A 14,120-nucleotide genomic window follows, 5' to 3' on the forward strand; every position below is an offset into this window, starting at 1 on the left:
AAGCTTCTAAGTGACAATTTTGACTATACAGAAATGACACTAGACTGAATGCACGGAGGAAAACGATTAATAAATGGAATACTGTTATTCTCTTCATTTCAGCCATATTTGTGACTAGGGTGTCCAAAAAATTAAATCATTTTTATAATACCATCATAGAAAAAAAACGGCCTAATGCAGCAGTAGCAGCAAGTCTTTTAATTCATTACAACAGTGCTACTAACAGCATTAGTCTACTTTCATGGATGTAATGAAAGAGACTTAACCATTACGATCCTTGCGCATACAGGACGTGAGAGAATTATCATCATGAGGCCATACTTCAAAGTCAGCAAGGTGATGGAGAACAAATCAGACACTCCTAAAAGGAGTATCATCACACTTTACAGGAGATCAGGAAATTGCAAAAAAATAGAGCTTCTAACCATGCAGTTATCAGTTTACTATCAAACAATCAGCTGCAATTGTGTATAAATGAAAATTTACTGGAATTTAATGCACTACTAAAAAGAATGAAAACCTGAAGATTCCCATTTGTTAGCATGGTAAGCAGGCAAACACTCTTTCCATGACCACACACAACAAACATTGCACTATGTACAGATTCATAGGACTGTAAAACAGACAAACCTCTAAGAACGACAAGTTTAGATTCCAGCCAGCCATATAATGTAAACAATAAATAAATAAAATAATAAGAAACAGCAGATAATGACATATGAAAAGTTAGGCACTACATAGTGACAAGCAAAGAATTCTAAAACACTTATTGAGTACAGGGTAAATACTGCTTTTACCAGTTTGTACTGAGCGGCACTAGCAATGCAATTATATTCCATAAAGTCAGCAGTTCCCTAACATGAAAACAATGACAAAAGGAGAAAAAGAAGAGAAAGACACTTTCTACATTTTTAATATGTGCAAAGATCAAATTGGTCCATCATACTGCTATATTTTCTAGTCCATTAACACTGCTAAGACATTAAAGAAGCATTTCTTCTCACTTGCATCGCTGGTCAGCCTTATCCAACAATGGAGTTAGTTTCAGTAAATATTCAAAAGCAGAGTTGACATCTTCAGAAAACTCCTAAAGAAAAAATAGTACATTAGTTGTTGCAAACATTAAGTATAGCACTAGTAATTTAGTACACTGAAGAATTAAAGCAGTTTTTTAGATGGAATGTTAATACTGAAGAAATGTCTGGTACAGTTAGAAGAAAGCTATTTACTGCCAATATCAAAAGTGAACATACTTGATTATGTTAATATTATTTTAAGTTTCACTATTTATGGTTCAATCTACTTGAAGATATGGAAAAAAAAATTAATAAAAATTTCTTTGAGTAAAAAAAAAGTGAACATGCATGAACCATATAAAATGCAAGTAATGACTGAAAAGAATGACTTGTGCCTGTGAAGAAATAATTTTATTGTATGTTGTTATTAATCAGATGTCCCCTTTGTACCCCAAAGGGACATGGAGACACAGGATGATTATATCCTTAAAATAACAAGCATAAGTACTTCTAAAAATAGCAAGGTTGATGTTCCATGAGGAACTCAACACAAAAGCATATATTTAACTTTACTTTTGCCTCTGCAGTCCTTAGATTTGGGTTACAAACTCAGCTGAAGGCTTAAAACAGCTTCAGCTTCCCCCAAAGTAGTGAATACCTCTCTCCCAGTCATTCTTTAATTTGCCGTTTCTACTAACAATCATGGGACAGGAAGTTCTGTCTTACAACAATGCCTAAAAAGGCACTGTGCAGGTCGATATGTTTTTTTCCAATATAGGAAAAACCTCTGGGTGACAGGTGCAGGCTACCCCTGGCACAGCAGTTAGGACAGACTACCATCTCCTTCCAGACTTTATTGGACCCCCTCTGAATGACACCAGGAACTAAGCCAATTGTTGAAGTCAATCTTTCCTTTGTACTGTGGCATCATTCCTGCTGAAGAAAAATACTGTTCAAGGCTAGGTTCTTGCCTGCCTCAGATGTATATTCCGAGAGCTCCATCATGTCTCTCTTCATATTAGTACAGTGAATCACATCTCTGGTCATTTACTCTCACATGAACTATGACTATATGGATTCACTTTGGAACACTGAAATACCATAAGCTTAAAATTCAAAACATTGAGACCAAAATCTTGAAAGTTCATTATGCTGAAAGTTCACAATGTTGAATCGGCTGTGTAAACACTGCTATGATGTGCAAATTGGTTGCTGTGGCTTTCAGATCTGTTATGTTGATGTATAGTAAATAAGAAGGGATCATGACTGAGGTTACCTGTGAAATTCTACGTATCTGAGAGATATACAGTAATGTGTAGTGTTTTCGCAGTGAAGTAGTGTTTCTAAGATAATGTTGAGGATAGTTTTTTTACAATTTAAACAGGCAGCCATGAAGCGTGGAATGGTATATTTGCCATTTTGTTCTGTGTAGTGCTATCTCGGAGTTCAAGTAGGAGGGGATGTGGGGGTGCAGTTGCCCACATGGGGGTGCAGGGGGGCCTGCCCCTGCTTATATTTGGAGAAGTTTAATATAGTTTGTTGTTTGTTTCTGTATGTTGTTGTGGTGGAATATAGCAAATGATGATTTCCTATGTTTTTTCAATGTTATGGGAATCAATGTTTTCAGGTTTCAGTGTATTGCGCTTTCAAGATTTTGGTCTCAGTGTTTTGAATTTCAAGCTCATGGTATTTCGATGTTCCAAAGTGAATCCAACCGTATACACCTCTACTTGTGGTGCAAAGACCGGAGTGCATGCATAATGTGGAGAATCCTTCCCCTCGAAAGGCAACTGACCGTGACCCTCTCTTTTTGCTCAGCCTGGTGAGTGGTGCATCAGTGTGCCTCACTATGGCATTACCTATGACTAGAACGTTGGATTGTGTGGAGACCTACCTTATGGGTTTTTGAGCTGAGACACTTGCGTGACAGAATCTTGTTTTATGGTGGGTACTGCTTGGGTTGAGTGTTTTGTTATATTGCTAAGGATACTTGTTTTTTAGGTTAAATTTAGGAGGCTTTTGTGACATAGGTAGATTACTTTTAAGAGCTTCAGCGTGTACAGGCCTATGTGCTTGGTCTGTATTGTACATGATGGTGTGATGGGTACAGTGTGGTGTTGTGTTTTGTGTTACTGACAATATGTTTATTTGCAGTGGCTGCATGGGAAAGCTTTGTCTTCAGTAACATCATATAACTACATCTATCACACACACATCAAAAAAAAGTATACGACATGCCCCTTCCTGCCCCAGTCCCATTTCTGTGCCCTGGCCCCAAACCTCCTTCAAAATATTTAAAGAAATAAAAAAACTTATTCTTTTAAATTGTGCTGCATTTGTAGTAAACAGTTGCTAAAGTTTATACCCTGACTACAGTGTTCATGTTTCAGTTAAAAAAAAATATTCTTTTTAAACTGTGGCAAACAGTTGCTATAGTTTATACCCTACTTGCACAAAGCATTACGGTGTTCTTGCTTTAATTTAAAAAAAAAACTTGTTTTTTACACTGTAACAAACTTCTTCTTCTTCTTTCGGCTTTTCCCGGTTAGGGGTCGCCACAGTGGATCACCTGTCCACTTATGATTGGCAATGTAACAAACTGTTTCCTGCAAATGTAGCAGACTACTGCTACTGTTTATACCCTGCCTGCATGGAGCACTACAGCGCTCAGGTTTTAGTCACAACCTAAAGAAAACTTTTTTTTCCAAGCTGCTTGCTATAATGCAGCAAGTAGTTACTACAACTTTGACAAACAAGGTGTGCTACACCCTCAGGTTTGACCGCAAATGGCTAGAGATCAGCTTGTCACCCTCAACACTCTGGTCCTGGGGCAACTGCCCCTCTCACCCCATCCTAGCAACGTTACTGACCTTCAGCACCATAGAAAATACAAAAGGCAGGGAAGTAAACTAAAAATAGGAGCCCACCCCCCATTTAATCTTAGGAAATGCCTGTCCATCTGTACTGTGGGGATATGCAGGAAAGCATCCTTCACGTCTATGGTCACCATTAGAATTCCTGGGAGAATTAATGGTAGCAGTTTTTTTTTTTTTTGTTTTGTTTTTTTAAACAAAGTCAGTATTTTGAATTTTGAAACCAGGAGATCTCTCTTAAGTTTTGACTACTTCAAAATGGATCACCAGGAACAGTCCTTCCTTGGGACTACAAAAGTCTGGATTATAATCCTGTTCCTTTGTCATTATCCAGTACCACTTCTGTAGATACTGTGCCAGGAGGCTATATACTTGTTGAGGTGTTAGGTGCAACTTGCTGCTTCAGAATGTTTAGATAACTAGAGATATTAGTGTTTTATGTATTTACCTTTAACAGAGTAGGGCACTGATCACAGCTGACCAATTTCAGGCCCAGACTGGGTGGATACAAAAATACCACATAAAATTTAGTCTTGATATATAAATATATAAACAATGACTGAATACAGATTCAGAACAGTAGAAATCAATGTAGAATAACAATGGGATGCAGAAAATGCAAAAGTTGTTAATTATAGAATGTAATAAAATGGTATCCACAAAACAAAAAAAAATTTAAAAAGTGGCTAGTTAAGGAATTTACAGGGTCATAGTTAAGGAGGAAGGCCATCAGTAGTATAGAGATTAGTCAGAATTAGGGTGATGGCCAGTTGTTACTGAAGCAGGTTTGTTACTGAAGCAGGTTTGTTAAGTGATATTGTCTGATATGAAACACTTGCATAGAACTTGTTTGTTTTTAGTAGGACTTAAGTTGGTGTTTGAATTTCTTGTTCTTAGAAACTATAAATTGTAGCTTGATCTTATCACCTACAGGACCCCACCTGTCTTGTACAATGGCTTGTAAAAGCAATAACCTACCTCATTTTCTCTGGAAGGCAAGGAGTGGGAGGGGAATGGGAACTGCTGCAGAAACTCGCATCTGCTCCTCTGTGGGTCCTGAACCTGTAGCCTACCAGTCAGCCTTTTCAGCCAGGTCACTACTTCCTATGGAATTTGCCCTTTTTGTGGCTTTCCATCTCTCTGTTTGATTGGAAAGGAACAACTCTTACTATGGCAATTTGTGACGCATTTGAGGGGGAAATTGAAATGTCCTCAACTGAATGCATGTTTTTCCCCTTCTCCACAGAGGGCCTAAAGAAAAGAAAAGATACTCATTCAATGGGGGATCATGGAGCTCTGGTTAAATGTGTTCTTGAAGGTGATGACATCTCAAGCCAGGCACATTTCCTTACTACAGACCCTGTGACACCTGCCTGTATAATGCATATACTGCATAACAGCCACACTTCATCAAGTTCCTGAAGTGCAGATTGCTTGAACACATGTTATTCAAATTGGAGTGATCAAATATCATGTAAGCAAACAAGATTGTCTTAACAGAGTGCTGACAGCAGAGAGACTGGACTATAATTGGAAAGGTGTTTTCACTTTTCCCCACTATTGTGTGACTTCACAGTTAGCAGGGCGGTCTACTCTCCTGCAAATAATAGTTCAAAAGACTTCCATCAGTATTTAATAACTCCAATCTTTTGATAATTTCTTCCTGGAAAGATGGAGTTCAAATTACTTTTCAGTTTGGTTGTCTGAACGGTAACCATCTCTGCTTCCTGCTTTCATAATGTACTCACGTAAAGAATCATTGCCTCCATACATCAGTATGTTGCACGCACTATACTTTACAGTATTACATATTTAACATACAATTAACATTCTGTAACTGCTCATTTTGGCATAGGTTGTGGCTGAAAATAACTGGAAGACCAGAACACCAACCTGATCAACACAATTAATAAGCAAATACATGTTTGTATGGATAGCTACTGCATCTTGGTGTACAGAACCTTGGAAGGCCAGAAGTATGGGGAAGACTACCCTCATGTGTACTACACTAATGTGCAAACTGACCGAGTGTGACCAATCACCTTAGACTACTGCAGTGTGGTTCACAGAGTGGTTCTGGTCCATGAACTGTTTGTTACCAGTTCATAAGTTATTTTTTGTTTATTTTTGTAACTAAGGAAAAGCAGCTTTTTTTTTTTTTTTTTTTTTTTTACTTAAAAGAGACAGAATAAAATGTGAATGACCTGTGGAGGTCCTAGAGGAGGGGTCCAATTGTGGATGAGGGAAGTGACTGGTTAAATGTACTGATCTTTGCCTGTTGTTCTCACAACTTTCTAAATGCAGTGCATGGTGGTGTGTGTATGTGTGTGTGTGTGTGTGTGTGGGGGGGGGGGGGGGTCACTGCTCTGAACTGCATCCAGTCTTGCTTCAGGTTTTACTGCATTTCTCATAAAATTTGTGTTTTTTTGGCAAGACGTTATGAATTGTAGTTACACAACAGGCATGTGAAGTTGACTTTGTTTACTTCAGAAAATACCTGGAAATGTGAAAACAAAAGTTATGCAATCATCAAAATGATGCCTCTGATCTGTCTTTGTCCTTCCTCAACCAATGGGTCTCGGATGTGACTTTACCCACTTCCACAGATTTTAGCTCCATAACCTGAACTCCTTCCCTTCCTCATCATTCCCCTCTTTAGCTGGATTGCCTCAGATCGAGTTTGCCCTCTACTTAGCCTATTATCCTGTAAAGACAGTATAATTGCAAATCAAATTCCAGTTAGACTAGAAGGAGAGGAAGAGAAAGGCTGTAGCTCATCAGAAAGCAGACAAGACAGCACTTCACAGGACATACTAGAAGTCCAAATGTAAAAAGTAAGAAGGGGGCTGGAGGGTGGAAGGTTGAGAAAAAGGATGAAAACAGACAACATAGATGCATCGTTACGGTCAGTGCATAACTTTTGCATATGATGATGTCATTTTCATCCATTCCTCAACCGATAAGGCAGAGTCCCCAGCTAGAGAAACCTCAGGGTGTCCTCAAGGTAGGATATTTCGAAGTACAGTGGAGCCAAATGTGCCCTAATTCCTAGATAAAATGTCAGATTTGTAATGTGCAATAAAGGTATGAGTACTAGACCAAATGGCAGCTGTACAAATATAGTATCAATCCTTTCTTGCTATAAACAAAGAAATGCAATCAGTAAGCAATTTAGCTTTGGAAAGGGAAACAAACAGCTGGTCTGATTTTCTGAAATCTTTAGTTCTGTGCAGAGAGAAGTGCTTAGACACTTAGATTCTAACAGTGCTACATGTATTTTCCTGAAGTAGAAAATTTTGGAAAGAAAACAAGAAGGTTGATGGACTGATTTTTATTGGTTTCTGAAGCCACCTTAGTTAAAAAGGAAGGATTAGTACAGAAGGGCACCTTGTCCTTCTGAAAAATCAAATATGGTGGCTGGGAAGAAAGAGCCTGGAGTTCTGATACCCCTCTGGCCAATGTGATCTGAACAAGAAAAATTGTTTTCCAAGAACAAAACTTTAAGTCCATCTTGAGAGATAGTTCAAAGCGGGATGGAGTCTGAGCTTGAAGTTCTGTTAAATCCCATGGAGGAGTATGATCCTTAATGGGATGTCACAGTAAGAAGGTACCTTTGAGAAAGGTTTTACATAGTCTTGATGATGTCAACGACAAATTACATTCTCCTATGTGGAAATAAGAGATAGTTAGAAGTTGGAGCTTTATCATAGAATAACTAGCTAGGCTACTGAAAACAGAAGCAAGAAAATCAAAGATAGCTGGAACAGTGACTGAAAAAAGTCTAGTGGTCTTTGGAGAGCCCAAAAGGGAAATGTTTTCCACTGGCTCTTATAAATCTTCCTATAAGAATCCTTCTGAGAGGATGTGTCTAACTAGGAAAGAAAAGCTTAATTTTCTAGTAATCATTGGAAGTAGAGAAACCACATGGTTAAATTGAGGCTCCAAATGTCTGGACAAGTTATCCCTAATGGATGAGACAGGAGATCTGAGGATGGATTCAGCAGCTGGGGGGGGGTTATACTAGATGAAGCCATGGAAGGAAATTCATACTTTCAAGGCCAGAACTGGGCAATAAGGATTACTCTGTTCTTCCTCTGAAACACTTTCTGAAGAAACTTGGGAATGAGAGGAGTGGGAGGAAAGGTGTAAAGGAGCCCAGGGAGCCAATCGTAAATCAGAGCGTCTCTCTGGGAAAGATCAGGGCGAAGTACCTGCTGCAATTAGAGTTAAGAAGGAAAGTGAAGAGGATGCAGCACAGTTGGCCTAACTGATGAAAAAAATATTTCTGCCGCTAAAAGGTTGAGGGACTACTCATGAAGGAGTAAGATGGACCTGATCATTTTGTCTACGAGCACATTGGACTTCCCTGGGTTATGCTTTACCAAAAGAACACAGCCAGAAGAGATTGCCCACTACCATACTCTCAATGTCTCTCGACACAAGGGATAGGATCGGGTGTCCCCCTGTTTGTGGATGTACCAGATTAGCAACATACCGTTGGTCTGAATAGCAGCCATCCATGGAGGGGGAGCATCTTAAAATTACTGCCCTCATTTCCAGGACATTGATGTGAAGACTAACCTCCGAATGAAACAAAGTGCCCTGGACCACCCTTCCCAAGTAAGGCCCACCCTAGTTGAGACGTGTCCAAGGTCATTATTGCTTGGAGTGCCAAAAAGATTAAAGGGTGGCCTTGAGAAATTTCTTTTGCTGCGATCCATTAGGGTATGTGTTCTCTGCAAATCCTTATAATCCGTAGTGGTGTTGTCTTATTGACCACTGCACTGCAAGAATCCATTGTAGTACCCTCATGTGATACCTTGCTAAAGGTATTAGCATTATGGAAGCATCCATAGATTAAAGAAGTTGTAATTCCACCCTTGCTGGAGGAGAGGGAGGAGAGAAAATCTGCAATACTTGGCTCTGCCAAGTGTTTAACCTTGTCTGTGGTAAGCTTGCAATCTGTGCCACCATATCCAGAGAAGGACCAATAAATTCCAGATCTTGAGTTGGGGAGAGCTGAGTCTTGGCATAGTTCACTGTGATGCCTAGTTGAAGACATAGTTGGAGTAAGTAGCCTCTGTCTTAAATCAGTAGAGGCCGGGGGGGGGGGGGCAGAGAGAAGTCAGTTGTCCAGACATTGAAACACATGGAATCCTAGCAGTCTCAAGTGAGCTGCGACCTTTGCCATGCACTTGGTAAACACCCCGGGGGCTATGGTGAGGCCAAATAGCAGAGCCCTAAACTGGTAGTAACCATATCACAGCCAGAAGCATAGGTACCCTCCTTAATTGTCTGTCTATTTTGATGTTACAGTATGCATGCTCGAGATATACTAAGCAAAACCAATCATCCTTGTGCAACAGTGGCATAATGGACTGAGAGTACAGCAGTTGGGCAACCTTTCAGGAGAGCTGAAAGGGGTTCTCGGAGAAGGACTTCTGAAGCCCTGGTCTTGTGGGGCTCCTCTGCTGCATGGGCAATATCTACCATTACAGTTCTCATCTCTGCTGATGGGGGACCTGTGCCCATAGGAGTCCTGGGAAGACCCCTGCGACTTGCAGAACCACATCTTCCTATCCCCTTCTCTGGTTCAGTGAAAAAGTCTTTTGAAGGGATGAGAAGTATATACCTACATCAGATAACGTCTTTCTATCCTGTTCATTCCTAGATAGAGTTTCTTTCACCTTAGGGCTGAATAAGGTGGATCCATCAAAGGGAGCACTGCCGAATGACTACCTGAAAGGCTCCCCATAATCACCATCAAAGGAAGCACTGCCAAATGACTACCTGAAAGGCTCCCCATAATCACAAATATGCATCCAGGTATGCCGTCTCATAGCAATTCCTGAACCTGTGGCTCCTGAAGCTACCTCTGAGGCATGAGAAATCAGCTTCATAGAAGCATTTGAAAGGGACTGGAGGATGGCCACTTGCGAAGAAATGGTCTTCTTGTTCTCTGCAGGCATGAACTCTGAAAGGGCATCGGAAACTCCCTGATCAAGTCCCCTGAAATACAGTTACATGTGCCAAGTAGTTCAGTAACCATAGGACAAAGGTTGCTGAAGCATAAAACATGCTTCCCAAGGTCTGTCCAATGCTGTGGACTTTCTTTTTGGGGGATGACTGTATGAACTCTGTTGGGCAACTTCCTTCTTGGTGGCTGCTCGCACCACAGTATTTACTGGGGGACCCTTCCTCCAATAGCCATGATCCTTTGGCACCACCAGGTACTTGTAAGGTTGCTTTGGGATTTATTCTGTGACATCCAGATCCTACCAAGATCAGCGGAAGATGAGGACCACCATCTCATCTGATGGTGGGACTACCCAGGACATAGCTTAGCAGGCTGCGAAAGCCTCAAGAAACACTGATTCCTCCTGAGGGTTGTCAGAAGACCAAGCACTTTTCTGTCTCGGAAGTTAGAGTATTTCACCAAAAGAGACATCCTCAAGGGGTGATCTGGGGTCCCCACCCCTTTATCAAAGTTGGTGTCTTCTGACAAAGGTTCCTGTGGGGAATCTAAGTGCCTCCTTTTGCACATATGCTTCCGAACGGGCTCCCTGATGGGATGTTCTGGGAAAAACTCAGAAGCATGAGCACAGTCCTGGATAAGCTTGAACAGGCTTGCTGCCCAGATGGGGCAGGATGAATAGACTCAGCAGTCAAGGCAAACACTTGTGGAGGAAGGTGAACCCGAGGAAAGCAAGGATGTCTTGTCCACAGAGGTGGAAAGTGCTCTCTCCACTTCCTCAAAGGCAGAAGTCATGGGAGAACCAAGGGTTGCCCTGGCTGGAGCTGAAGCCACCTGCCCAGGATGGCTCAGAGCATCCCCACAATCCTGCCTCAATGCAGAGGTCAAAGTAGATCTGTTCAGTGCTGAAGCCCCAAGAATGGATGGCTCCAAGAACATTGGAGTCAAGCCCAATCCCCCAGATCCAGTGCTGAAGCTACGGCTACAAGCTCTGACAATGTCGGCATCAATTGAATCAGAGATGCAAGTAAAACAAATGGCAGCTGGAAATGCTAAATTAATAACTTATTACAATCCACAATAATGGACACGGAACTAAAATAAGCACTTTCATTCGAATAATATCAAACTTCTTCAGATTCAAATTAAATTAAAAACAGATGTATTACGTCATTTTATAAACAGAAGTAACATATAACACTAAATCAGTGAGATGCAAGGTAACCAATTCAGTTGAAACAATGTAGCGTGACATAACCAGAAGCTAAAAGTATGCAAGTCAACAGTGAAAATGTATATAAAAATAGTGCAGAAATAGAAATAAAAAATTGAAATTTTAAGGATATATGAAAATATGTGTATATATGAACTATCTTTCAGAAGACTTTAAGTAAACTTGTGATTGAAATAATATCATCTAAACCAGGAGGGGTCGATGCATGTAAATACACCTGCCACTACAATTCATGGAGCACCAAAAAAGTTTTACATGCCCCCCCCCAGACTCTTCAAAACTTGTTCAATCACAGCAAATTTGAATTCATGACCAGGAAACTGCATTAACTGGATCAGAGATATAGTCAGAGTCAACACAGGCCAAGCCTTCAGCTCCAAAACAAACAAACTCTAAACTCTTGGCTCTGATGGCTCCAAAACCACAGGATGGATCAGAGTAGGAGTCGACAGTTGGGTCTGGGCTGGTGGTAGGCTCATGATTCCAAAGGGAGACTGAGCCGGAAAGACTCCCAACTGAATCTAGGTCCTGCGAAACTTCCTCTTCATACTGTCCACATCTGCTTTTGTTAGGTTCCTAGTCAACCTAAGGGATGAGGAAGTTCAGGGTGGTCTGAAAACCATTCAAGGGTCCTACTGTGAGAAAGGAGAGTGAATCTTCAAGGGAATAGGCTCTGGGGTGTGCCTTGGAGCGTGGAGGACTGGAGACTGATTTAGCTCTTGTTGGATCTGAGGAACCAGAAGAGATTGTTTGAAAACTTTTTTCGGAGAAGACAAACCTGAAAAACAGGAAGGAGAACGATCAGGGGATCGCTTCCTAGACTCTTTGCCTTTCATAAATGAATCCCCCTTTTCCTTCTCTGATGATTTTCAGAAAAGGATGGGAGCTCCAGCAGAAGTAGTAGTAGCATAGGGAGAAATCCTTTAAGAACCAATTTATTATGGTGCTCAACAAGCGCAGATGATTGAATTCCACACAGATCTCATACTCCACATTGAGATGAGAAGATCAAAGGCAATGAACACATTCCTAGTGGCCAACTCAGTTGGAGATCTTATGCCTACAGGAGGACTATTTTTTTAAATTAATTTGGCTTACCAGTCATCTTGTAACAACAATAACAGAAAAGCGAAAACATAGTAAAATACCAGCAATAGTATAAGAGAAGATATACCAACAATGATACTATAGACATACCCACAACATGCAGCAAAAAGTGGTAAACTGGCAGAAAATTAAAGGAAGGCAAGAGGCTCGCATACAGAGACAAAACTCACATCAAACTAACTAGAAAAACTAGTTGTTGTGTCTTTCGGCTTTTCCCGGTTAGGGGTCGCCACAGCGGAACTCCGGTCCGTTAATGATTGGCAGTAGATTTTTACGTGCCGAGTTGCCAGCTCTGACGCACAACCTTCAACGAAGGTACGCCCATTCACGCATGTCTCCACACAGAAGACGCTTTAGCTGATAATCGAACAGGACGTCTTACTGTGAGGTGACAATGCTACCGCAGCACCACCACCGTAATACAAGTAATAATAAGAAGAAGGGAAAATCAAGAATCAGACACTCCCTTTTAAATGATGTAAGCACTTTCGTCCGTATTTACTAAAACAAACTTCTTCAGACAACAAGAGCAAAGTAACAAACCACAGTTTAAATAACCCTCCATTAAATCATGTGACTCAAAAAGGAAATCAAATCACTAAAACAATTCTTTAGGAACAGCACCATCCTGTGGTTCAAAGACTGAACTACAACTAAATACACAATTCATTCATTAAAATACTTAGCTACCACATAATAGAACAGAAAACACATTAAATTGAAATATTACCATAAAAAAATCACATATAAACACTTAAGACCAAGCATATTACCTATCCACTGCCTTCAATTTTAATAAGCACTGTACTGAGCATGTATCATTCAACCCAGGAAAGCTGTAAACATTTAATTGAACTTGCCACTTAAGTTCCCAACGTTCCAGTTTAAGAGTCCAAGGACCCCTTCTTTCATCAGATGAAATTTTCTCAATTATTTCGAATTTAAAATGATGTTCTGTGAAGATCATAATATATCTGGTTAGGGCATTATGAACATGCTCATATAGTCATTCTCTAAATAATCTGCATTCAGTTTTACCTATATAAAAACTCTCGCAGAACAAGCACTTGGCCAGATACACTTCGCCGTTAGTGTTACAATTAAACCTACCCTTGATCTCATAATTAGAATTACGGACCGTAAAATTATTGCCAGTATCAACATATTTACAAATAAAGGCACGCTTCACACTTATACAGTCCAGAGCATCTAGTTAAAAAATATTTCTTAGAATCAAATGAATTTTTAGAATCAAATACATTTTTTAAATTGGTACCTTTCTTAATAACAATCCTAGGATGATCACCCAATTTCTGTTTTAAATTAATATCATCCAACAATAGATTCCAATTTTTATACAAGATTTCCTTGAGGTAAATAGCATCAATACTAAAGGGGTAATAAAACTCAGACTAAACACAGTTGTCGATAAATTACTGTCCTGAAGACTATGGTCACCAAATCTTCCAGGGCTTTCAAACAGCCTCTTACTTAGTACTTTGTTGGACTCAAACGTTGTGAAGTTAAGTGGCAAGTTCAATTAAATGCTTACAGCTTTTCTGGGTTGAATGATACATGCTCAATACAGTGCTTATTAAAACTGAAGGCACTGGATAGGTAATATGCTTAGTCTTAAGTGTTTATATGTGAAGTTTTTTATGGTTATAGTTCAATTTAATGTGTTTTCTGTTCTCTCATATTACAGTGTACAACCATACTCACAGATGTACTTTGCAAGTTTTGGATTATTTTGTGTGTGTACAGTTAAGGCTTGCGAATCTTGAAATCAGTGAATTCTTAATGCCCACTGAAGAACACACTTATAAAAAACCTTCTAAAGTTAACAGTGGAATCTTTACTGCCCTCACCTCCTAGACCTTTGGGCAAACAAAGGCTGTGACATACTGCAAATGAAC

General features: G+C 40.0%; 1 protein-coding gene across 1 annotated transcript in view; it reads right to left on the reverse strand.

Annotated features, from left to right (window-relative positions):
- The window catches only part of MED24 (mediator complex subunit 24), a 1,193,465-nt gene that overhangs the window by 904,641 nt on the left and 274,704 nt on the right, over positions 1–14,120 (reverse strand). Inside the window, exon 11 of the mRNA XM_044055033.1 lies at positions 1,005–1,087. Within this exon, the coding sequence (XP_043910968.1) occupies positions 1,005–1,087 (83 nt within the window). The remainder of the gene's footprint in view (positions 1–1,004; positions 1,088–14,120) is intronic.

This window comes from Protopterus annectens, chromosome 13.part0, assembly GCF_019279795.1.
Source record: "Protopterus annectens isolate FY-2018-M chromosome 13.part0, PAN1.0, whole genome shotgun sequence".
Lineage (NCBI taxonomy): Eukaryota > Metazoa > Chordata > Ceratodontiformes > Protopteridae > Protopterus > Protopterus annectens.